Source organism: Pectinophora gossypiella, chromosome 18 (genome assembly GCF_024362695.1).
Source record: "Pectinophora gossypiella chromosome 18, ilPecGoss1.1, whole genome shotgun sequence".
Lineage (NCBI taxonomy): Eukaryota > Metazoa > Arthropoda > Insecta > Lepidoptera > Gelechiidae > Pectinophora > Pectinophora gossypiella.
In genome coordinates this window covers 13,551,221-13,576,734 of record NC_065421.1, presented here as the reverse complement: position 1 = coordinate 13,576,734, position 25,514 = coordinate 13,551,221, and the positions used below count along the sequence as shown (strand labels likewise).

Genomic DNA, 25,514 nt, shown 5'->3' with positions numbered 1-25,514 from the left:
AAGGGCGAATTCACATGGGGTCATTGACACCAGTGTGATGAGTCAGTACCAGTACTCATCATCTCCCTAGCGTTATCCCGTTTTTCAGGTGGTCCGCTTACATAACCTGAAGATTTGACAAGTTCGGTTTTTTACAGAAGCGACTGTCTGACCCCCGAAAGGAAAACCAACCCAATATACCTCTAGATTAGGTCAAATAAATAAATAAATACCTTCGAAAATGCATTTCACGGAACGTAGGTTTCCTCACGATGTTTTCCTTCTGTGATGTGAAAGGCATACTTACAAAATAAGGAATAAAAATAAAATTGCTATTAAAAATTCTAGATTAAGTAATTTAATTACATCTTTTGTAAGGTTCTAATCTAATCTAATCTAACCTAATCTAGCCTACAAGATCCCACTGCTGGGCAAAGGCCTCCCCTTCCTCTTTCCATTTTTTGCGGTCCTGTGCGTATTCCGGCCAGTCCCTCCGGCAAGCGTCCAAGTCGTCACGCCATCTCTTTCGAGGTCTGCCACGACGCCTGTATCCTTTTTTAAGGTTATGTATACGTTTTTACAATAAAATACCAGATAATAAGAAAATAAATTTAACGCTCACGTGAAGCTTACTTTATGTAAAAAAGCTTACCTAAATGATAAAAATGTCTAGTATTGAATGTGTTCCTCTAGTTTTAAAAAATCTTGTAATAGGGTACATTACAAGTTTCATTGATTTAAAAGATGTGTTGCTGTTGCAGTTTCTTGTCATTTCTTCTCCTCAGCCATAACACCTTGCGAAATGACGTGAATTCAAAAATGTTACATTGACCTTCAACAAGTTTATCCATGATAATTACGTTGAATAAATGAGTCTGATTTCTGAAAGCATTAGAATAAAGAATAGTATAGAACGGTAACCTTCCGCCCCGCACAAATTCGTATCAGGCACCCACCTCACCCCCTCTGGGTCCTACTTTAGTCGTAAATGGACGTAAGCCACTAAGGAGGAAGAGGGAAATCGTACTGTCTCGCTCTTATTTTCGCATTTTAATCAGTTCTTATTGGCATCTTTTGTGTCCGTCTACTGAAACTCAATGTATCGGCCTTAACATACCTACTTAGTGAAGGCTCATTGTAAATCGCCCCTTATAGGTTGAGAGATCGTACCCTAATTTAACTAAATTGTAAGGATTTTTGTAAATTGAGATTCTTCGGATTTGCATTTTTAATCAAGAACCAACTCTCTACTTAGTTGGTCGAATACCGACTACACCAATATTTTTGTTACGGTTATTGTACGACCTCCGTAGTCCAGTGGTTTAGCGTTGGATTTACGATCCGGAGGCCCCGGGTTCGAATCCCAGTGAGGACATATCACAAAAAAATCACTTTGTGATCCTTATTTTGATTATAACATTACAGGCTGATCACCTGATTGTCCAAAAGTTAGATGATCCGTGCTTCGGAAGGCACGTTAAGACGTTGGTCCCGGTTACTACTTACAGATGTAAGTAAGTAGTCGTTATATAAGCCATGTCAGGGGCCTTTGGCGGCTCAATAATAACCCTGACACCAAGGTTGATGAGGTTGGTGATTGACCTCACAACCAATACGATAGAAGAAAAATATGGTTATTGTATAACAAACGTGTGATGATCATCATCATCGTCATCATATAAACTGAACCTCACGATCATAATCCCTATGGGAGTGAAACGACGGGCCAAATTTTCACGCAATTTTCATTTTGATCTACATAGCCAATACCATCAGAAAACATTCATGATTTATATAAACTAGCTACCAGGGAAGAGGAAAACCAATTTATAGTCACGTAACCATCGATACAATATCTAAGAGGGAAAACCTCACGAAAACCTCCAGGAAAATTGCTCGTGGTGAAAAAATAGATTTCGAAATTGGAAGGTGCAAGAAACGAAGACGATGTAGGTAGAATAATCCCATAATTTATTGGATACTGCGCATCCTGACTGTGTAAAGACATTCATTAAGTGACATTTTCTATTTGATTTAAGAATAGCGTATGACTCACACAATACTCAAACTCATGTAATCTCGTAAAATCACGTAGTCTCGTACTAAACCTATTTTAAGGACTCTTTAATTTAGTGTAGTGTTTTTCTTATGATAGTTACGTTGTAGTTAGAGTATTGGTATTTCGATCTGAGGGTCCTGGGGATTCTCGGGGGAACACATCTCAAAAAACACTTACTGATGCAAAAACATTTTGCAAGCTGATCATCCGATTGTCGAAAGTAAGATGATCCGTTTCTGGACAGCATGCTTAGCAGTCGGCCCTGGACTATTATTTAATTCATTTTATATGTAGTCGTTACATGAGCCATGTCGGGGACCGTCGGCGGCTCTATGATAACCTTGATACCAGAACTAATGAGGCCATGGACCTTACAACCCACACGAAGAAGAAGTGAAAACTCACCATAATGACAGGGTATGATGTCAGGGTCGGACTCGATCTCTCCACTGCCTTCCAATTTCATGTCATACTGACTATAGTCAAGCTTTGGAGAACCACAATACGTGTTACTGTTCTCCTTTGACAGCGACTCCATACTGCGTTCTAGGTAGAGCGCATTGCTGTAACAGATATAAGGGTTTTAATAAAAGATGTTCTAGTGGTTTCTCCGATTATAAAGAAAATGCCGTTCGTGGTAAACAACAGTCATTTCAGAAAAAAATGTATTTTAATAATGGATAAAGCCAAGGCATTTGATTGATAGGAACAGGTAAAACAGTATAAAACCTAAGCTTTTCAGTCGTATACATTTACCTAAGAGTAATGTAGATAAGAAAAACATTACTTTGAAACAAAAAAACAAATTTTATAAAAAGTTTTAAAGTTATTTTTGTTAATTAGTGTTTTTATGCCACAAGGCAGCGTTTTTGACCCGTTTTCTTGACCGAAATATTCAAAACCGCACAATATAAGTTATAAGTGAAATTATCACTCTTTTGACTGTTTACGGCCTTGTGCATTGTAAAATTATAACGTTAGTAACACCATTTTTCATACCCTTATGGTATGAAAAATAAATAATAATATAATTACTTACCCAGTAGGAGGATGCTTGTCACACTGTTGTCTGGCGACATGGCGACGATACAAGGCAGTGATAACACCACATATTCCCGTACATAGCAGTGCAGCTACTGCTAGCAGAGATACCAGCATCGGAGACAGCGGCAACGGCGTTGTGGTTCCTGGGATAAAAATAGGAATCAAAATAGAGTACTCAAAAGTTTTCAGTAAATCGGTTCATGTTTAAGTTAGATTGGTTATATAAGCCACATGCGGGCAAATGGACGTTGAAGCTGGATCACATTGTCATCATCATCATCACATGTTAATGTACTGCCAATTAATCAATTTATTTAAATACAACGTTTTACTAAATAATATTAACTTATTTGTCAGTTATCAACATTGACAAACGATGGAAATTTACTAAAGTTCATTTAAGACGAAATTAACCTTGCTTTTGAATCACATAATATTTGAAGTTAAAAAGTCTTACAAGTATAATTTAATGAACTTTAAATATTGGTATAGAAGTGTACCTAGTTAAATCTTAAAACATCTTCAAAGTATCCGAACATAAAGTGCACTAACGCCACTGTAAAAGTCAAAGATCAGCAGTTTTAAGAACTCTGCATTTGTTCCAGGAAAAATTTGAATATTATTCAACACTACGGAAATTTTAATATTCCTCCCATCTTTTTCCGATCTTCATGAATTGCATTATCCCAAAATTTAATGTAGAGCACGATTTAAATCATGTTTTATAAATTGAAATTGGAATTTGTTTTTCGTTTTCAATAAATTGTAAAACTTGTTTTTGTGTCAAAGATTTATGACTTGCACAAGTAAATGAATTGTAATTTCAATTAGCCTCTTGGGGGAGATTTATATTATATGTCAAAAAATAAAGTGGATAGCCCAATAATGTCTTATCTGGTTACAATACAATATTGGGAAGGAGAAATAGAAAAAAGAAGAAAACGAACGGTTTTGCTCTATTGGCGAGAAACGAATCGTGATTCAATTTTCAATGGGAAGGGAATCTTCTTACAGCAATAGGATACAGTGGATTAAACTTTTTATTAGACTTGAGACTTTCATTTTAGAATCATTTATTCAACGTAATTATCATGGATAAACTTGTTGAAGGTCGATTTAACAATACATGTGGTGGCTGGTTATGACTGAGGAGAAGAATTGACAAATATTTGCAACAGCAACACATCTTTTAATTTATATAATAACTTTTATATAATATAATGTATAATTATTTAGGTAATCATGAATCTTAAAATAAGCCTTATACATAAAGTATTTATTTTCTGTCAAGTCCAAAATATTGTCTGATATTTTATTGTAAAAATGTATACATACCGATATATTTATCAGGTGACCTTAAAGCGACTGTGTATAAAGTCACTCCTTCACTTCTCCCTTTAGCATTGGCAGCGTACAGATTAAGAGCGTAACTTGATCCTCTATCGAGCCCATAAACTTCGAAAGTTGGAGTGTGGTTGGATGAAACGTTGCCACGGACCTGTGTATGAGAAACATCCTAAAATTCTCACGTGTGTACTTGTAGTGTATTGGCTTCAATATAATATATAAATAAATATATAAAAATAAAAATAACATAAATAATATGTAAATAAATATCGTTGCCACACACTACGTCTTCACTCCACCCCCGTACAGTCACTTTAGGACTCTGTCGCACTAACTTATTTGACATTTAGTAAGACTTACAGTTCAATTTGTCAAAAAAGTAAATGTGACATGGTACCAAAGTGTATGTACATATTAATGCTCGTGACCGTACATACCCAAACCGTTTACTTTTTAACTGTGGCCACCGCGTAGCGTGCTTTGCCCAAGAAGACTTATACGATTATATCGATTCAAGTATTTTATAATATATTACATATTTATTTATATATTTAATTAACCTAGGTGTATTATAATAAGATATATTTATGTACTTATATAAACACTACAGTACTAATCAACGTATTTTCTTTATGCGAATGTTATACGCTGAGCTAACAGAATTAGAATCATTTATTCAATGTAATCATCATAGATACACTTGTTGAAGGACAATTTAACAGTTTTGAGTCTACGTCATTTGGCAAGGTGTTAATTAGTCTAAGATGAGTCAGTGGACAAACTCTAAGGTAATAATATTTTATTTACAGTAGTTTAGGTTAAAGATAAATTGCTTTTTAGCTTGTAGGCTAGAATTTAATAGTTTGAAGCTTTATTTAAGTAATTTACTGCTTCATTCAAATAAAAAGTCCTTAAGTTAACCTCCCTGCGGTTGATTGAGGGGAGGCCTGTGCCCAGCAGTGGGACGTATATAGGCTGTTCATTTTATGTTGTAAGTTAACCCCATATATTTTTTGTACATTCTCACTAACACAGTCGGCTCGCGCATTATAGACGACGATACGGCTCACCACCTATCGCGTTGTTGGTCTAACAGAAAGCTCGGTGAGATGTGGGTACTTAGTTCATCATGCGATGGATGTACCTCTGAATACCCCAATTGGGATATAGTCTGATTGATTAGTAAATTATCTCTCATTTAGGTTTAATATTTTGCTAGCTCAAGTTGTCCCACTAGAAATAATTTGTTTAATGATAAAACAGAGCTGGTCGCACAAACTAAGTAAAAAGTTTGGAGCTCATAATGATTATGAAATTATACACCACTAACGATTTAAACTTTACAACAGAGTTTCGGGATCATAATTATTTATTACGGTCCTCAAAATAAGTTTAGTAGAGAATAATATAATCATAGCGAACATCCATAAATATGTTAATTTTTATAAATATAAACAGCCTTTTACGTTCCACTACTAGGCACAGACCTCCCCGTTATCAACCCTAATATTTCAATTATAACAAAATAATTATAATTATTTAATAATATAAAAGACTTGTAATTGTGGAACCATATTATTTTATATTTATATACATATAATATAGACAAATATAATTAAATAATTATAACATTATAAAATTGTTTTTAAATAATTACATTTTAATTTAATTAATGTAATGATAAATTATTATATATAAAATATGAAGTAATTATAATAATATTAATTAATTATGTTTGTTACAACGAAATAAATTCACTGTTCGTAAAATTCAAGGTTTTATTGCACAAAAAACACATGGCAATAGATAATGTAGAGGATAGTATTTACATAAAAAAACAAGCATACAATATAAGGGACCCAAGCAAACAAACAGAAATTCTCTGCAAATAAATAAATAAAGGCACGTCTATGGCGTTGTCTATGGAACTCAGAAACGAAGAACACGTACTCAACATAACATAAACTCACGACTACATTGCGATTGGAGTAGTCAGAGGTACATCCATCGCAAGATGAACCAAGTACCCACACTTCATCGAACTCTCTGCATGTACTCAGTATTTTATTTATTTTTTTAGACGCATGTGTATTTTAAACGTAAAAGGTGGCGCAGCGGCAAACGCGCTCGGTCTGAGATTGTTGAAGTTAAGCAACTTTCGCAAAGGCCGGTCATAGGATGGGTGACCACAAAAAAAAGTTTTCATCTCGAGCTCCTCCGTGCTTCGGACGGCACGTTAAGCCGTTGGTCCCGGCCGCATTAGCAGTCGTTAATAACCATCAATCCGCACTGGGCCCGCGTGATGGTTTAAGGACCGATTTCCCTATCCATCCATAGGGAAGGCCCGTGCCCCAGCAGTGGGAACGTTAATGGGCTGGTGATGATGATGATGTATTTGAAACTCTCACGAATAATCTAATTATGTGTTGGCATCAGCGGGGGCTCCACCCGTGTCTTCCGAAAATCCGGGACAATTGTGATGAATGGAAATGGCACAAATAATACGTGTTGCCTCAGCCCAACCCACGCCTTCCAAGAATCCGGTAAAAAGGTAAAATGACGTAGGTAACCGCCAAAATAGGTATCTTTAAACAGGGTCAGACAACTGCGCCGTGGGCAACGCGAATTCTATCGAGGGTTTCAGAGTAATTTCGACCAATTGACGCAGCGAATGTTAACTACGCAAAAAGCGGTTTTTTTTTTTAAATTGCCTTGTAGTTACGTAACTTTGCCATAACAGTGACGATAATAATCCTTTCCTGACCGTATTCGGCCACAGCTGACAACTAATGAGAGCGTCGTTCGTGTGCTCTCATGTGACTGACATATCCGATCTTAGCATTAATTTATTTATTTTTTTTAATTTATTTAAATGAAAAACTTAAACGACCTTAATGTACGACCGCATTCAATGCACGTCAGCACTCCTCCTAAATAATTATAATTTATGGCAGCAGGTGGTCGCGCCTTGAACTCGTCTCGTTTTACAGTGACGATATAATAATTATAACGTAACATAACAATACATACCGGACAAGCGCCATCTAGCGCATATTTTAAGAACCAATTAGTTCGCTTCGTCCGTTCGTTTTTATTTCAATAGAATAGAATAGAATATGTTTATTTATCAAAAAACTTAAACATGTTTACATTACTGGCGGACCCCGCACTAGAGAAATCCTGTATCGCGGAGGTCCTGAATATTTGTTATTAGCAAACACTTTTAAATACACCGGCGAGCTAGCCTTTCATAGAAGTAATATTATAACATAATATTATTGTACAATTTAGAATAAACAAAAGAAAGTAATAGAAAACAATAAAAAGTAACGTTTTATATGGCACATTTGACGACAAAAAAGAAGATAAAAATGCAATAAAAAAAGAACTGAAAACTTAAAAAGATAATTATTATAATTATCAATGTCAAAGATATTTCAAAATCTGAGGTATTAACAAGAAAACCAATGATGAGATGTCGCTGTTAACCAATGCAATAATATATGATATACTTACTAAAATGGAGTGACGATGAAACGCCGCCTTTTAATTTCCACTTCCGATTGATATTACAAGATTATAACAAAACAATTTCTATCAATTTTATAACCTATTTTTCACAGTAAATACATAATTGCAAACAGAAGAGAAATAGAAGAAGAACTTTATATTGTGGTCATGCAAACTTACTAATAAAGACGGTAGTTCCAGTACTTCCATGAAGAACACCTGCGGTAGACCGCCATCGAAGCCTTCAGCGCAGTCTACCAGCAACCCGATGGAACTGTGGTTCACTATCGAGCAGTTTTGCAAGGCACTTGGTCTACCTGTGAAGTGCAGCCAATATTAGTACAGACAAGACATTGTTATGACAACAAGTTAGTAAGTAATGTTTATTTTTATAAAGAACCCCGAGGTATGGTTCAAATCCCGACCCCGATACCGACCCCGCCGGCGTGGTCGACGATTTCCCTCAATCAGCGCTTATCGCTATCGACCCTATAGGGTCGATTAATTCTTTCAAATATTTTTCCTCTCAGACGACGCCCTGAGCCGAGATTCGCGCCCAACTGGGCACCCTCAGGCCTGCTGTCTTAAACGTTGTAAGGTGTGAGAGCCTTCAGCGCTCCCCATTTGTCCGGCCAAGTAGTTAATGCCATCTGCGGCAAATCTACAATAAGTCACGTCAAAACAAAAAAGGTTTAAATCCCGGTGGGAACAAACATCAAAAATTACTTTGTGATCCCTAGTTTGGTAAAGGACATTACAGGCTGATCACCTGATTGTCCGAAAGTCGTACTCCGGATCATCTTATCCATACTCCGGATTGGCGGCTCAATAACAACCCTGACACCAGGGTTGATGGGGTTGGTGATACACCTCACAATCCACACGATAACAAGAAGACTCGTTACATGAGCCACGTCAGGGGCCTTTGGCAGTGACAGTAACCCTGAACACTAGGGCTGACGAAGTCGGCTATTGATATCACAACTCACAGGAGTGAAGACTGAACATCTCGTACGTAAAACATGTCAGGCTTTGTGCCTCACCAATGAGCAACACGATTAGAATTCCAGTCATGCCGTAGACAACATTTGTGTTGTGTTTGAGTTTCCGCGTCACATGTCGGATGCATTTGCATGCAAATATCTAATGCAACTTGTTACAAATGATTACGGATATGTTTCGGAGATTTTAATGTTGTTCAGAGGATTTTTAACAGCCTCCGTGGTCTAGTGGTTAGAGCGTTAGGCTTACAATGTGGAGGTCCGGGTTCGATTCCCGATGGGGACATTGTCGAAATCACTTTGTGAGACTGTCCTTTGTTTGGTAAGGACTTTTCAGACTTGAATCACCTGATTGTCCGAAAAAGTAAGATGATTCCATGCTTCGGAGGGCACGTTAAGCCGTTGGTCCCGGCTATTAGCCGTAAAAACACCTCCACCAACCCGCATTGGAGCAGCGTGGTGGAGTATGCTCCATACCCCCTCCGGTTGATTGAGGGGAGGCCTTTGCCCAGCAGTGGGACGTATATAGGCTGTTTATGTTATGTTATGTCAGAGGATTTTTGTCATTTCAAAGAGGACTTAAAGAAACAAAAATAAAATCTGTGAAATGATATGAAATTTATTTCTGTGTAGCCTAAATTGTTACCGATAGCAGTCAATTAATTCTCTTCTCCTATCGCACACGACACAGGTTGTGAGGTGGATTACCAATCTCATCGCCTCTTGTGTCACGGTACATAATTAGTTGAGTACCACTAAATACTACCTTTGCAGACATACACACAGTGCAGGTGTCAACGCTATGGTATCTATAAATCAAATTGACAATAGGAGGTCTAAAAACGAGACAGTTCATCTAAAAAGCAATTTTGCAAACAGACTTTTACGCATATAAAAGTACGCGATGTATTTTAAGGACCCTGAATTTGGCCTTATTGAAAATCTGCGTCGTTACTGAACACAATAATATGTGTAAGTATGTACCAACAGTTTCTTAAAGACCATCGCGGAGAGGAATTACTGCATCATAAGGCACTTAACTTATGTTACTAAGTGCCTCATAGATTCCAAATCGAAGTCTAAACTAACAGTATTTGGATCAAATATGTGCATCGCATTATAATAATAATCTGCCAAATGAATTGAAAACACTGACTGGAAACAAGTTCCAAATTAACCTAACGAAATGGCTTATGAAAAAATGTTATTATAATTTAAAGGAATATTTTGAACATAAAAATAATTAAATTTTGTATTTTTTTAATAATAAGTATAATTTTCAAGAATTTTCTTTTCAACGTACCATTTCTTTATTATTGTTTTTTATGTATTTTATATACGCCTGCATGTAGGCCGAACACATCACAACATTGTTATTTGAATAATTTTACCAACTTTTTTGTATTTTATGTGTTCTCGCAAATAAATTGATTTGATTATTGTTGTTCGTAAATAAACAAAAGTATTATTTATATAGTTTAATTTATAAATATAATTATAGCGCACTGGAACAGCGTGGTGGAGAAAGCTTCATACCCCCCGGTTGATTGAGAGGCCTGTGCCATATTCATTTCTTTTATTTTTTTCTATAAGGCTGAAAAAGAAGAAATTACTATAATTACTTCCACTTACCGGCAGAAACGACTCTGTACATGCAAGGTGCCCTCTGTTTGCCCACAGAGTTGGTAGCAGAGCACTGGACAGTCCCGTAGTGCTTGTCCTTGGTGGGCGTGTAGCGAAGTGTCGACGAGTAGCCAGACGATGTGTACAGACTGTTGAGGAAATGAACTATGTTATTGACGTTATTTACACTCTATCTAATCTAGCCTAAAAGTTCCCACGTCTTTTGCGTACTCCGGCAAGCGTCCAATACGTCGCGCCATCTCTTTGGAGGTGTCCCACGACACCTCTACGCGTCATGAGATCCCTGCCCACCGCTCAGGATGCATGCGGCAAACACCCCCGGCTTAAACCAACTTTAGTCTAACGACTTTACATCCCAGCGATTCCAGTTTTTTAAAGTAGGGACGCATTTTGCACTCTATCAATTCGTTTGACACTTAACTAGTGTTAAGCTTACTCGCTGTTTTGCCAGACCTTGAGTTTAGACTTTTGACGTACAGGCGAGGCTAACATGCGCAATGTGATAAAATTATGGATCGATTCAATAAATTTTGCCCAAATTATTCTTTGTTTTATTCCCTAACATGACTTATTCAACAATAAAGCACCTCTGTTATAACAATTTAAATAAATAAAATCGGACCTGTCAAATTAGGTAAGTGGACTCTGTGAAATTTTTTCTTTTTTTCTTCTTTTTTTCCTTCTTTTTTAATACTTGTTTATTAAAACGTTTTATTCATTTATTACATTTTCCATTTAAAAACAACCGACCGCCATTTTCCTGTCATTCCGCAATCCTCTCTTTTCTCTCGCTCACTCCTCGGTCTCTCTTTCACACACCTTTATGTTACGTTTCTAAATGATGAAATTATAATATTGTGCGCATGTCCGTTGTAATATTTAGCTCCACACATTGTTCACCACAACTCTTACGTGATTTAAAAATTATTAAGCCACTTATTCGAACAAACACGTTATATTTTATCGACAAGGGTTATTAGAAGGAAAATGGAGAATTGGTATAGTGTTTTTCTTTTTCAATATAATAGGGTCACAGCCACCGTGGTCTAGTGGTGGTAGTTAGAGCGTTAGGCTCACAATCGGGAGATCCGGGTACGATTCCCGATAGGAAAATAAGACTGTCCTTTGTTTGATAAGAACTTTTAGGCTTGAATCGCCTGATTGTCCGAAAAATTAAGATGATTCCATACTTCGTAGGGCACATTAAGCCCGGTCACGGTTATTAGTCGCAAAAAACACCTCCACCAACCCGCAGTGGAGCAGCGTGGTGGAGTATGCTCCATAGCCCCTCTGGTTGATTGAGGGGAGGCCTGTGTTTAGGAGTGGAACGTACATAGGATGTTTATGTTATGTACGAGTAATATCATAGTGTACATTCCATAAAGTCACCCCCTAAGGGGATGAGTCGGCCCTTGAGTAGTCAAAAGACGATTTGCATACTTTTTTGACGAACAGTCCTAAGCTAAATGAAATGGAGTACCCAAATCAATCTTATGAAGACAACAATTATTTAAGAAACGACATAATGAAGTCCAAAAAAAAAATCCAGTCTGTAGAAGCCGTGGTAGCACAGTTGAAAGAACGCATGTCTCTTACTGTAAGGTCTCAGGTTTGAATTCTGTTTTTTTTTTTAACTTATTATAGATTTGCCGTAGATGGCATTAACTACTTGGCCGGAGGTTTGAATCCGACAGTGGCCTAAACCTATGATTTTCGAAATCGTTTTTCGTATGTCAGTCAGTTTCTCCTTTTATATTATTTAGAAGATATTAAGGCTGCTCACGCGACGGAAGCTTAAAAAATGGAGTAACTTCTCCCGTTTTCCCAAAATTTCCCTTCACTCCTCTGCTCCTATTGATTGTAGCGTGATGAATACTATAACCTGCCCAGGAGTATGAAGAATAATTGTACTAAGTTTCATTAAAATCCGTCCAGTAGTTTTTGTTTCTATAAGGAACATACAGACAGACAGACAGACAAACAGACAAAAATTTTACTGATTGCATTTTTGGCATCAGTGTCGATCACTTATCAGCCCCTGATAGTTATTTTGAAAATATATTTAATGTACAGAATTGACCTCTCTACAGATTTATTATTAGTATAGATAAGTTGGACAGAAAGGGTTACAAATGAGAAAGTGCTAGTAAGAATAAGGTAAAAGAGACAAATACTGAGAATGATTGAAGACAGGAAGAGGCAAGACGATTGGACATCTAATAAGACACGACGAATTTTTTAAAAACATCATAGAAGGAAATCTAGAAGGAAAGAGAGGAAGGGGAAGACTAAGAAGAGCTTACATGGAACAGATTAAAGGTTAACGTCGTGTCTTATAGGGAAGTCAAGGAATGGCCTTTGATAGACTGGAATGGAAAATGCTACACGGACAAGAGCGTGGCTCTTAAATTGATGATGATGATAGTTATTAGGCATCCACTGTAAGAAGGATTATTTATTAATTATTTAAGAAATTAAGACCCCTGACATGACTCATGTAACGACTACGTACTAATAACGTTCTGAAGCACGGATCATCTTTCTTTTCAGACAATCAGGGGATCAGCTTGTAATATCCTAACCAAAATAGGGATCACAAAGTGATTCTTGTGATATGTCCCCACCGGGACATAATGTTCGAACGCGGGACCTCCGGATCGTGAGCACAACGCTCAACCACTGGCCCACAGAGGCCGTTATCGCAGTCTTATAAAATTTATATATTCGAAAAAAATATAACGAGGGTTGAAAGGCAAATGGGTTTAAGCGACATTTTGGGCGAAATTGACTTATATATATTCGGAATCAGCGAATTTTTCCGCGTCGACTGATCTTGGTTTCAGATCAATCGAAGCTACTTTTTGGCGCTTCAACCAATTAGCACTTTGGGTACATTTTTCAAAACCCGTGTTTTAACCGACAAAAAAATGCGCAAAATTCTGGGCGGGTGGCATATCAGTCGTATTCCGGGATATGAGTCGGTCACATAAGCTGTTATGTCTTTTCATTTTCATGATTCGAAGTCTGTTAAAGCGTTTTCCCTGACAGTGTTTTGTTATAGATAAGTCGGTTAAATCATTTGTCCTTAGTCGAAACGAAAATAGATTTGGCGCTTAAATCTTTTTGCTTTAATCTAGATTTTATAAATATTGTCGCTTCAACCGTTTTGCCTTCGACAGTTTATAAGTAAAATTGGCACTTGAACTGTTTTGCCTTTACCGAAAATATTCATAGAATTTGACTTAAGCTATTTATGCTACATTTTTTTTATGATTTTTGTCGTATAAGACAACTATAATTTTCTTTTGAAAGGACTTAAAACATTTTTCCAAAACCAAAAAGAAATAATGTTTACATTTCAGTCATCGCAAGTTTGTATGAAACCTTGTGCCCGCATCACTTCAACATATCAAAATAAGTATGGGCAAGTCCTGGTTGGGCGGTTCACACAGCTAAAAATTACGATTGGGAAGACCGGGAGTGTGCGTGTCATCATGTCACCCAAGCCGTATCCGTTGATGGTGACTTCTATTTGTGTCTATCCCGAGTCATTGTTGTGGTAGGCTTTGATGTGGCTAGCGGAACCGAACTTTGAATTGAAGATCAGTCACATGGCATACAATCAAGCTGGCCAGCAGAGTTTACCGTGTAATTGTAGGAAGGTTTCCGTTGAGTTTTCCGTATTTGGCGTCTTGGACTAAGATTTTCGAGGACCATATCACGCGCCATTCCAGGTTCAGACACGCTCATCCCAACTCTCAGTTGGCATGTAGAAAGCCACATGGTTGCGCTTGATTACGTCTTTGTACCGCAGGTCTTGTCCACCTTGTTTACATTTCCTTCTAGACACCTCGAAATAGAAAACCTTTCTGTCATCCAGTCGCATGACGTGACCGCACCATCTTAGGTGATGTTTTATGATGTGAGCTTCTATTCCGAATATGCCAGAACGACTTAATACTTCTGTTATTGGAAAACCATCTTGCCGCTTTATGCGAAGGATGGACCTTAGACATTTAAAGTGTTACGTATCAAGTACGCCGCTGAGACTTTGTACACTAATATTTTAAGTTTTCCAAAGGCTGCCACCGTATCTATTATCCGGGCTGGCAACTCTGATGACTTTGGAGTTATTTCATATTTTAATTTTGAAACTTACTCCAGCTCAGCGCCCTTTAAAGCGACATTAGAAGAAGCTACATCCTCGGACCATCCTCTGGATGGTTATTTTAAGAGGGTCTTGCGGATGCATTAAGAATTTCTTATAAATGTCACAAAACTATGAATATTCTGGTGTGTGACTCAATTGAATTGGCCATTCCTCCGCAAGTTTGGTTAACTGACGCATAGATGTGAGATGTGAGAGATCAAAAATGATCTTATTCATTTTAGCCTTAAATTCAATTAAGCTATAAATAACAATTCCACAGAGCATCCCACTTATGCGTGATACAGAAGCGATATATAAGGAAAATAGACTAGAAACCATGGCTCCATGTGTTATGACATAGCCTTGGTTCGCGCCGTAGGTAACGACGAATAGCTCTGAAAAGTTACTTCTAAATCAAACTGTCGTCATCATGTCGTCAGGATATCGTCGTATCAGGATAAGTCAGTCAGTCAACTTTTCAGGACAATCTGTTTTCTTTAGAGCAATCCACAAGCCGCGTGAAGCCTCACGCAGCACATAACAACGGCCGATGTTGTTCAAGCCTTTTTGCCTGAATCTGTTTAATAACAAAACCGTACCCCATATCTCTGTCCGGACAAAATCATCAATGGGTTTCCGGGAGTACCATTTCTGCATCACGGGATAGAATAACGTTCAGGCTAAAATTTAATATCGATCGCCATCGACTCGCAAAGAAGAAGAAGGCTAAAATCATTCCAGCAGCTGACTCCCATATCTTCAGGATGAGTTTGTAAAACAAGTTATTAATGTGTAGGCATATTATACAGTTCAGATGGTATTTTTGATGTGTTGGTATTCGTCATCCTTCTTAGCGCGGTAAGAAGTTCTTCAAAGGTCGGGGGTGCCGCTAGATCTTAAGCGAAACCCCCGAGCTTGTTGTAACAAACTAGACCGATTTGTTGTAACAAACAAGTCAGTGGTATTACTATTGGGATTTAAAACATCGTTAAAATGTGCCCAAATCGCTGCTAATAAGTCTTTTTGATCAGTGAGGCGTTGGGTCTTTTCCTTGTTGTAGATGGAAACTCTCTTCAAAGTTTGTGGCCGAAAACAGTCTTGAAGCTGTCGAAATATAGAGCTGAATTTCACAAGCTTATTCCACCCGGCATTTGTTTTTTGAGACATATGGTGACAGAAAAGCCCGCCTGTAATTCCCCACGAGCTGATTTTCACGTTGGAACCATCGCACCAATCTTAGTTTTGCGGTCTGGTTTACCAAACAATAACTTTGGTAGAGCAGAGCACAGCTATGAAAATGCTCGGCAAAACAACACCATCTATTTATTATTATTATCATCTATATTATCTCATCGACAGATGTGTCTGCTGCGATGTCCGACGTATCTCGGCTCTAAAAGCATGATCGAGATCTGTTATTGTTTGTCGCGGAATAACTTTACACAAACCAACTTCGACGGTATCTTATGGCCAGCTGGACGTGGAGGTCTTAGGCGCAAATGTAACAGAAATTTGATCAAACAAGTCGCTGATCAGTCCACCCCTGGCTGCCTCTTAGTATGAGAGCAATCAGTACTTCACTGAAGTCTCTCCTAGTACCGCGTACCATCTAGTAGGAGCCAGTGCTTGGAACTTGCATCCAGTCACGTGGTCTTAAATTTTTCAGTAAATCGGAAACAGGTTGTGATAGTGAGATTAAACTTAACACAGAGTATAACCATATTAAGACTTTTTAAAAAGCTATTTGTTTCTTTTATTGCCCGCATTCAGTTGGTGACAGTCATCTGTCATCCGCCATCATACGCTGTTTACCATTTGCTTGAAAAGTCGAATTAAGCATGTGTAACAATCTGTATGGTTATAGTCTAGATCCTGTTTCTTAATGAATTCGATTTACTCATTATATCCGCCGTGATTTTTCCTAATATTGTAAGGTACAAAGATCTATAAATGCCTTGCCCAAATAAAATCTCTCCCAGGAAAAACGGCTTAAGGACCGACTTTATTTCCGATCTTACTAATATTTGGATTTCATACAATTGAAATTAGTAGTAGATGGTCACTTAAGATATTTTCCTTCCCCGTCATACAACCTTTTATGGAGTTTAAGCTGCTTTGCCTCTAGGCTTCTTTTTTTTAAGAAGTCGTTTAACTCATTTAGCTTTAGTCAAACTAATAAGTGAAAGGTTTCTTAAAGCATTTTGCTTTTAGCCAATATTTGGCTCTAGTGGATATCAACCGTTTTTCCTTCAACTGTAATTTAGTTCAATTGAGGCATTTTGTATTAAGCGACTTCTAAAATCTATAACTGATGTGTTTTTCGAATCAAATAAATACAGAATTGTGCAGCGTTTAATTTAAAATCATACTTAGCATTTTGAACACTTTTGATTCAGTAGTTTTTTTTATATGATTTTTTTTCGAAAAAATAAAACTTTAAATGGCTCTCCTGTAAAGTTCACAAAATGTCGCTTAAACCCATTTGCCTTTCAACCCTCGATAAGTTTCAAAACAAAAACCTGACTACGAATAAAATGGGCTCTAAAAATATGAATAAAGAAAATATTTTAGGGATTAACAAGAAAATATAAAAAAAATATTTCCATAAGTATAGTGATATAACACAAAACCCTTGGCTTTTTCTTTTCTTCGTCAGTTTATGTCCTACAGATGGCGCCACATTAAATTCAGCGTGACTTTACGTAACCTATAAAAACCAGACAATTCAGACGCTTATATTGACACCTCATTTGTTAAATTCTGATGAGTGGTTTAGAAGTTACAAGCTAACAGACGCACATACATAGCGGAATATGCAACCCTGCGTTAGCTCCGCAGTCGGTTTAAAATAATGGTCCAATTTCAATTACAAAGACAAAACAAATAGTAATTTACTCAATGTAGAGAAGTTGAGGTCTCTAAGAGACAAGTTTGTTCAACAACGACCCAAAGGGAATCAAGACAATCTTCCAAACAGAGCAAGTGCAACCAACTGCATCAAAAAGCTTCTCACTTCCCACAATATTTCACAATAAGAAAAGTCAATTATAAAGCGTTCGTAAATCCTATTTATAATAATACAGCTTGTACGAGCTAACGCACGCACATTCATAATTTTTGTTTACAAATTAAAATTAATTTAATTTAGCATAGCGTGCACTTTGTCATACGTTGAATTTTGTTCAATTGTTGGACACAATAAATCAGTAAACTATCTTTTTTTTGACGTGACTTATTGTAGATTTGCCGCAGATGGCATTAACTACTTGGCCGGACAAATGGGGAGCGCTGAAGGCTGTCACCCGGTACAACGTTTAAAACAACAAGCCTGAGGGTGCCCAGTTGGGCGCGAACCTCGGCTCATAGCGTCGTCTGAGAGGAAAAATATTTGAAAGAATTTTTCGACCCTAGTGGGTCGATAGCGATAAGCGCTGATTGAGGGAAATCCAGTGTACGATCTACACTCGACGGGTTCAGTTTTATTTAGCTCCCTTCGGAGTCACCACCCCTTAGCTAGCTACCCTTTAGCTCTCTACTAAACTTCTAATAGCTTAGCTTAATGTTAACGTTCCAGCGTTAACACAGCTACTGCTGCTGATTCCAGAACTATCTATGTCCCTAGCATACACAAACACAAGCTCACGAACCCAATGGGATAATCAGAGGCACACTCTGGACAGTTTTTTTCCCTTTGATGGGTTTGCTCTTAACCCCAGACTTGCTCAAATGCATTTACGAGGCCTAAAATGGAATCGCCCAGATGGTGCCTGTTTACTCTGGCCTTGAAAGCACCCGGGTTATATAACCCGGCATTCGGAAATACAGAAGACGGCAGAGAATTCTACTCCTCAGCGCGCACAATGAAGGACGATGCGACGACGCTTTGTGCGCATAGTTGGAATATCCACCAAATAGGGATGGAACCCGGCCGTACGTCTTCAAGTCCGAATATACACTTCATAGAAACATCCTCGATTTACACAGACAACACACATTGACGTTATCGTACACGCGCGACGTCTGATGATGTCCGAAGGGGGTGAAGTAAACTTAGCTTGGACGCTGGTAGGGAGCGGAGAGTTGCCGTTCTATACGTAGTATTATTCCTCTGTGGCGGCCTCTGTGGTCCAGTGGTTGAGCGTTGGACTCACGATCCGGAGGCCCCGGGTTCGAATCCCGGTGGGGACATATCACAAAAATCACTTTGTGATCCCTAGTTTGGTTAGGACGTTATAGGCTGATCACCTGATTGTCCGAAAGTAAGATGATCCGTGCTTCGGAAGGCACGTTAAGCCGTTGGTCCCGGTTACTACTTACAGATGTAAGTAAGTAGTCGTTACATGAGTCATGTCAGGGGCATTTGGCGGCTCAATAGTAACCCTGACACCAGGGTTGATGAGGTTGGTACGTCACCTCACAACCCACACGATAAGAAGAAGAAGATTATTCCTTATTCTATGTCAGAGGTACGTCTATCGTAAGATGAACTAAGTACTTACCGAGCTTTTTGCTACACCAAGGTGAGCCATACGGCCGTCTATAATGGTCGAGCCAACTGTGTTAGAATGTCCTTAGCCTTATCCCGCTTTTCACAGGGTCCGCTTACCTTACCGGAAGACATGACAGGTCCGGTTTTATACAGAAGCGACTGCCTGTCAGACCCGAAGCGAAGGGAAAACCAGACTATCTCAGGTTAGGTCTCATACCTCCGAAACACATTCGGAACACATCATCTACTTTTATTTAAGTTATACCTGTACTTTTCTTATCCGCCGAAAAGGAAAGAAATACAGTAATAGTTAGTAGAAAACTTTGTCATTAAGAATAAGATTAAGATTAAAAAAAAATAGGATAGAATAGAAATAGGATTAGATTATTATTATTAGATTTTATTTTTTGGTTTTTTTAATAATAAGTATATTTTCAATCATTTTCTTTTCAATGTACCATTTCTTTATTTTTTATTATTTTATGTAGGTATATTTGTACGCCTGCATGCAGGCCGAAAACATCACAGCATTGTTATTTGAATTATTTTGCCACCTTTTTTGTATTCTATGTGTTCTCGCAAATAAATTGATTTGATTTGATTTGATTTGATTTGATTTGATAAATTAATTACTCATTGGTGTTAGTTCCGTACTGGAGTTTGAACCGGCGATCCCCGATTGAGAAGAAAGCAGGTTCAGCATAAGACCGTGACTATTGAGTGTAGTTTTCACTTACACAGTTCGCTCGATAATTATAGAAGGTTATGGCTCACCACCAGGCGTGGGTACTTAGTTCATCCTGTGATCGATGTTCCTCTGCCTACCCCTTTTGGGATATAGTCGTGAGCTTATGTTGTGTTATTAAGAAGATAGAAAACCAATGACAGATAGATTTTATACAATAACAGAAACTGATAAAGATATTCTGCTACTGATACTATTAAAAGTATTCTAAGGACTGTAAATACTTTCCTCGAGGAATGGCGGACAGTTAATTATTTATAAAAAAGAAGCTCTGAAAAGAACAAAATTGTTTGTTTTTTTTTAAGTTCGAGGTAAATTAATACAATACGAATGGAAATCGAAGCCCAACAGAAACATTTCAAGCTCTCGCTATAACCAAAGATTTTCTTATAAGTACGAAGATGCGAAAGTCTTTTTGAAAATATCCTCCAACAATATTGAATTTCATGCTAGAGAAATAATAAACCGTCGAGAACTTCTTTTATCCATCACAAATAGAGGCTGACGAAGTAAATTTATTTCTTAATTAGCGTAACAGTTTCAAAGTTCGATCAATTAAGTCTTTTGATGATGCTTTTAGGAGATAATATTGTATTATGCGAACTCGCTTTTATGTAAAGTAACAGCATTATCAACTCGGTGAGGTGTTCCCACACCACTTAGTTCATCTTGCGATGGATGTACGATAAGCTGCAAGAGTCCAATCAGTTTCTTGCAAAGTAATTAATTAACTTGTTGCACTTAAGACCACCCGGTTACATGTCGTTTCTGTAATAGACCAAAAACACTTACAAAAACATACATACATAACAGCCTATATACGTCCCACTGCTGGGCACAGGCCTGCCCTCAATCAACCGGAGGGGGTATGGAGCATACTCCACCACGCTGCTCCAATGCGGGTTGGTGGAGACAAAAACATAAATTTTGATCTATTCATTCAAGTATTTGTGGGAGACACGGCTTCCGTGCCTCACTTAGCAGGGTCCACAGAATACCAGCGTCGTGGCTCGCGCCGCGGCTTATGCTGAGTGAGGCCCTTTTATAAAGGACACCACCACCATCGTTGACCAGTCCATACACTCAATTATTTGTATTTCTCGTGTAGGTTGTTTTTATTATGTGTTTTGTTTGATTGTAAGTTGTGTGTTACTCTGTGTTTTATATTATATATTTGTTTTGTATTTGTTACTGTGGTGTCCCTTTATAATAAATGTTTCTTTCTTTCTTTCTAAATTTTATAATTATGACAACTAATGGTTCATAATTTCACCACTGTTTACAAATAATTCACTGGGTTCAGTGACTGAGCTTTTGCTCTTTGAATGTACCTCTGACTACCCCAATTGGGATATAATCATGTGCTTCATCATCAGCCCATTAACGTCCCCACTGCTGGGGCACGGGCCTTCCCTATGGATGGATAGGAAGATCGGGCCTTAAACCATCACGCGGGCCCAGTGCGGATTGATGATTATTAACGACTGCTAATGCAGCCGGGACCAACAGCTTAACGTGCCTTCCGAAGCACGGAGGAGCTCGAGATGAAAACTTTTTTTTTGTGGTCACCCATCCTATGACTGGCCTCTGCGAAAGTTGCTTAACTTTAACAATCGCAGAAAGAGCGCGTTTGCCGCTTCGCCACCGAGCTCCTCTGTGCTTATGTTATGTTATTATACATATATTACATGGTTAAGAAGGCATGATAAGCCGTTGGTCCCGGTTAATACTTATGACCATCGTTCGTGTAGGTAAATTCGGTATGAAAATTCGAGATCTCGCATCTCGAATTTGCGATCTCTAGTCGGGACTGCATTCCCTAGTTATGTTACGTACGTCGCTTCTGGCGGCTCAATAGTTACCGTGACACCAACCAGGTTGATGAGATTGGTCATTGATCCCACAAGCCACACGGGACCAAATGCTTAACGTCCCTTAAATTATGCGTATGCACACGCTTTTGATGGTGTAGCATACTCCTTGCTAGTTTTTCGGGAAAAATAGGGCAGTGGTTTCGCTTTTGCCTTCCGCCGCGCAGTACTTTTTCTGACGCGAGTGGGATGGCGCCCAGAGTAGTCTATTTCAACGTAAGTACTAGGATTCCTGTCCTCTGCTTCTGAATAGTACCTACTGACAGTTACTGCTGCCCTCTGTAAGGTTCCAGGTTACAGTTATAATAACATAAGTATATATATATATATATATATTATAATATAAAAGGTAATCAGCGGTACAGTCATGAGCAATATAATGTACCCACTTTAGGACTCTGTCGCACTAATATATTTGACATTTAGTGAGACTTACAGTTCAATTTGTCAAAAAAGTTAATGTGACATGGTACCAAAGTGTATACATATTAATGCTCGTGACCGTAGGTACATCCATCGCAAGATGAACTAAGTACGCGCACCTCAGAGAACTTTCTGTTGGTCCATCATAGTAATTTTCCTTCTTCTCTTTGAACAGTTTTGCTATGAAAACCAATTCGTCTTGTCGTCGGCAATGTGCGAGCAAGTTATTAACTTGTGGAAAAACTTGTCTCTCAGAGACCTCAGTACTTTAACTGCTTTCACTTATTTCTATGGAGGAGGAACCTTGTTTACTTGTAAGTTATATTACTGTGTACAATGAGGATAAAAACTGCCTATTTCTCCCATCAGGTGTCGCTACTGGTGAGTGTCCTTAAATTTTGACAGTTTCCTAACTAATTGAGTATACAAACTCTTACGTATACCCTAACTTTATAACCTTTTGCGCAGCGTTTTACTGCAAGAGTTATATTAATTCCCTAAAGATCGGAAAGAAGAAAATTTTGAAAAAAATATTTTCAATCAAAACTGCTTTCTTTTTTCAACTGGCTGCTTTTTTTTATATCTCATCCTTCTGATGGGATATACTCCACGTTGCTCATTTTATGGCAATTTATCATGAATTTTAGCGACACTATAAATAAATAAATTAAAGAGTTTTTTAATTAAAACATAATAACGGGTTCTTACCGCGTTCAAATCAGGGATATGAGACTCTCGCCGATTTAAACGCAATAAGAACCCGTTATTATAATACCTATTCGAACTCAATTAAGGATATCCTATTCGCTTATAATATTAACATTAGACAGTAGTATTGTGTTTGTTTCTTTTTTATTATTATTATTGTTATTATTGCTTTGTCTTTAAGAATCCTAAGTTTTGAAATATACCTCATGTTCATATGTTTTATTGATGCATTGTTTGTGTAATGCAACAGGTAATGCACCTGGTACATTTACGTTTTATGTATTTTGTAAAACTAGATGCCGCAACAGACATTCCGTACAAGCTTCGTAACATTTGGCTACGCTGAGCACACATGTCTTGGGCTGGGATCTAGTTCAAAACATTCTTTTTTTGTACCTATTTTTAGTGTTGTAATCCCAACCTGTTTTGTGAGCCAAATAAATAAATAAATAAAGAGTTTATTTCGGACATGATCCATAGAGGTTAGTAACAAGCAATAAACACCGTAATCTAGCGTTAGTAATGGAACAATTAATAACATTTACACACGACACGGATTGACAATTACAAATAACAAACAAACGTACAAATTAACACAACACATTACTAATATAGCAACACATTACAAAATAGCAGGGTCCACAGAATACCAGCGTCGTGGCTCGCGCCGCGGCTTATGCTGAGTGAGGCCCTTTTATAAAGGACACCACCACCATCGTTGACCAGTCCATACACTCGATTGTTTGTGTTTCTCGTGTATGTTGTATTTTTTTATTTTTTTTGTTATTATGTGTTTGATTGTAAGTTATGTGTTACTCCGTATTTTTTATTGTATATTTGTTGTTTGTTTTATATTTGTTGCTGTGGTGTCTCATTATAATAAACGTTTCTTTCTAATAAGCTGGTTCCCATCACCCTCTATGGAGACCTGTCAAAGTTTTAGGAACACTCAGCAGTGCTGCCTACATTTGAGCTTCTAGTTTATATATCGTCATTAGTAAGGTCTGGTCTGGAGGAGCTCGGTCTGCGATTGTTAAAGTTAAGCAACTTTCGCAAAGGCCGGTCATAGCATGGGTGACCACAAAAATACAGTTTTCATCTCGAGCTCCTCCGTGCTTCGGAAGGCACGTTAAGCCGTTGGTTCCGGCTGCATTAGCAGTTGTTAATAACCACCAATCCGCACTGGGACCGCGTGATGGTTTAAGGCCCGATCTCCCTATCCATCCATAGGGAAGGCCCGTGCCCCAGCAGTGGGGACGTTAATGGGCTGATGATAATGAAGGTCTGGTTTGGCCACAGTACAATTCACAGTGACTCTAGGGCTGCAACAGCTCGAGACTTTGGGGTGGTTAAAGTTTTTAACTTATTAGAAGGCGATTCTCACACCAAAAATCAAACAATCTGAGTCAAGTAGAATTTTCCATCGCAAAAGTATAGAATTGAAAATAATTTTAAAAAACACAAAAAAGACATGAATTTGCGTCAGTAAAATTGACCGGTATAAATTCGACCGGATTACTCTTAAAATAGACATTAAACGGAAAATGTCCGGCATCTCAACATAAACACTTCTTAATCCTTTAGCAACATATTTAATTTTCTACGATATGCCAGAATTCAGGGAAAGCTCATTACACTCCTGATTTTCTCCTCAATAAAATGTTACCTTGTATTTTGAATTTTAGGATTACAAATTAATTTAAACTTGTTCAACGTATTCTGCTTGGCACTCCGATGCCTGCGGTCTTAGCCAAGTTGCAAACTATTTCAAAAAGCGGCAATGACAGTGTTAAAAATAATATGGGATTGAAGAACATTTAAATTAACTAAAAATAAAATGTGTACAAACAAATTGGAATTGTGTTAAGTTGAGCAAGAGAAGTGTGTCAGAATCGAAGCAAATGGAATTCTATATTGTAGCAAATGGAATTCTATAGGGTAGTCTCTGCTTACCCCGGTGGAAAATAGGCGTGAGTTTATGTATGTATGTAAAGTTGAGTAATAGAGTGAGAAACAGTGTGATAAGACAGAGGAGGTGTAAAACACGATATAGTGACTAAAATTAAGAAGGGAATGTTAGGTTGGTTTGGACACGTAGAGCGGATGAAAGATAATTGAATTGCGAAAGCGCTATATAAAGCGAAAGTTGATGGTAGGGCTGGCAGAGGAAGACCTAGAAGGACTTATATTGAGCAAATTGGAGATGTCCTTTGAAAAGTTTTAGTACGATCTACTCTGAACCGGCATGCGTGTATGAAGCAGTTGATGAATGTGGAGGAAGCAAGAGAAGTGTGTCAGGATCGAAGCAAATGGAATTGTATAGTCTCTGCTTACCCCGGAGGGAAATAGGCGTGAATTGAGAAACGTATAACGTGTACGTATGTGTAATAGAGTGAGAAACATTGTGATAAGACAGAGGTGATCGAAGCAAATGGAATTTCATAGTTTCTGCTTACCCCGGTGGGAAATAAGCATGAGTTTATGTATGTATGGACAAACAAATGTTAAATTCAATGTTCTTCACGGCATATTCGAATTTGTATT

The 25,514-nt window shown here is 37.9% G+C and overlaps 1 protein-coding gene across 1 annotated transcript in view; it reads right to left on the bottom strand.

Annotated features, from left to right (window-relative positions):
• The window catches only part of LOC126374854 (nephrin-like), a 175,392-nt gene that overhangs the window by 5,205 nt on the left and 144,673 nt on the right, over positions 1-25,514 (bottom strand). The window contains exons 11-15 of the mRNA XM_050021612.1: positions 10,573-10,712; positions 8,120-8,256; positions 4,418-4,580; positions 3,078-3,225; positions 2,444-2,601 (exon numbers count right to left, since the gene is read on the bottom strand). Coding sequence (XP_049877569.1) covers positions 2,444-2,601; positions 3,078-3,225; positions 4,418-4,580; positions 8,120-8,256; positions 10,573-10,712 — 746 coding nt within the window. The remainder of the gene's footprint in view (positions 1-2,443; positions 2,602-3,077; positions 3,226-4,417; positions 4,581-8,119; positions 8,257-10,572; positions 10,713-25,514) is intronic.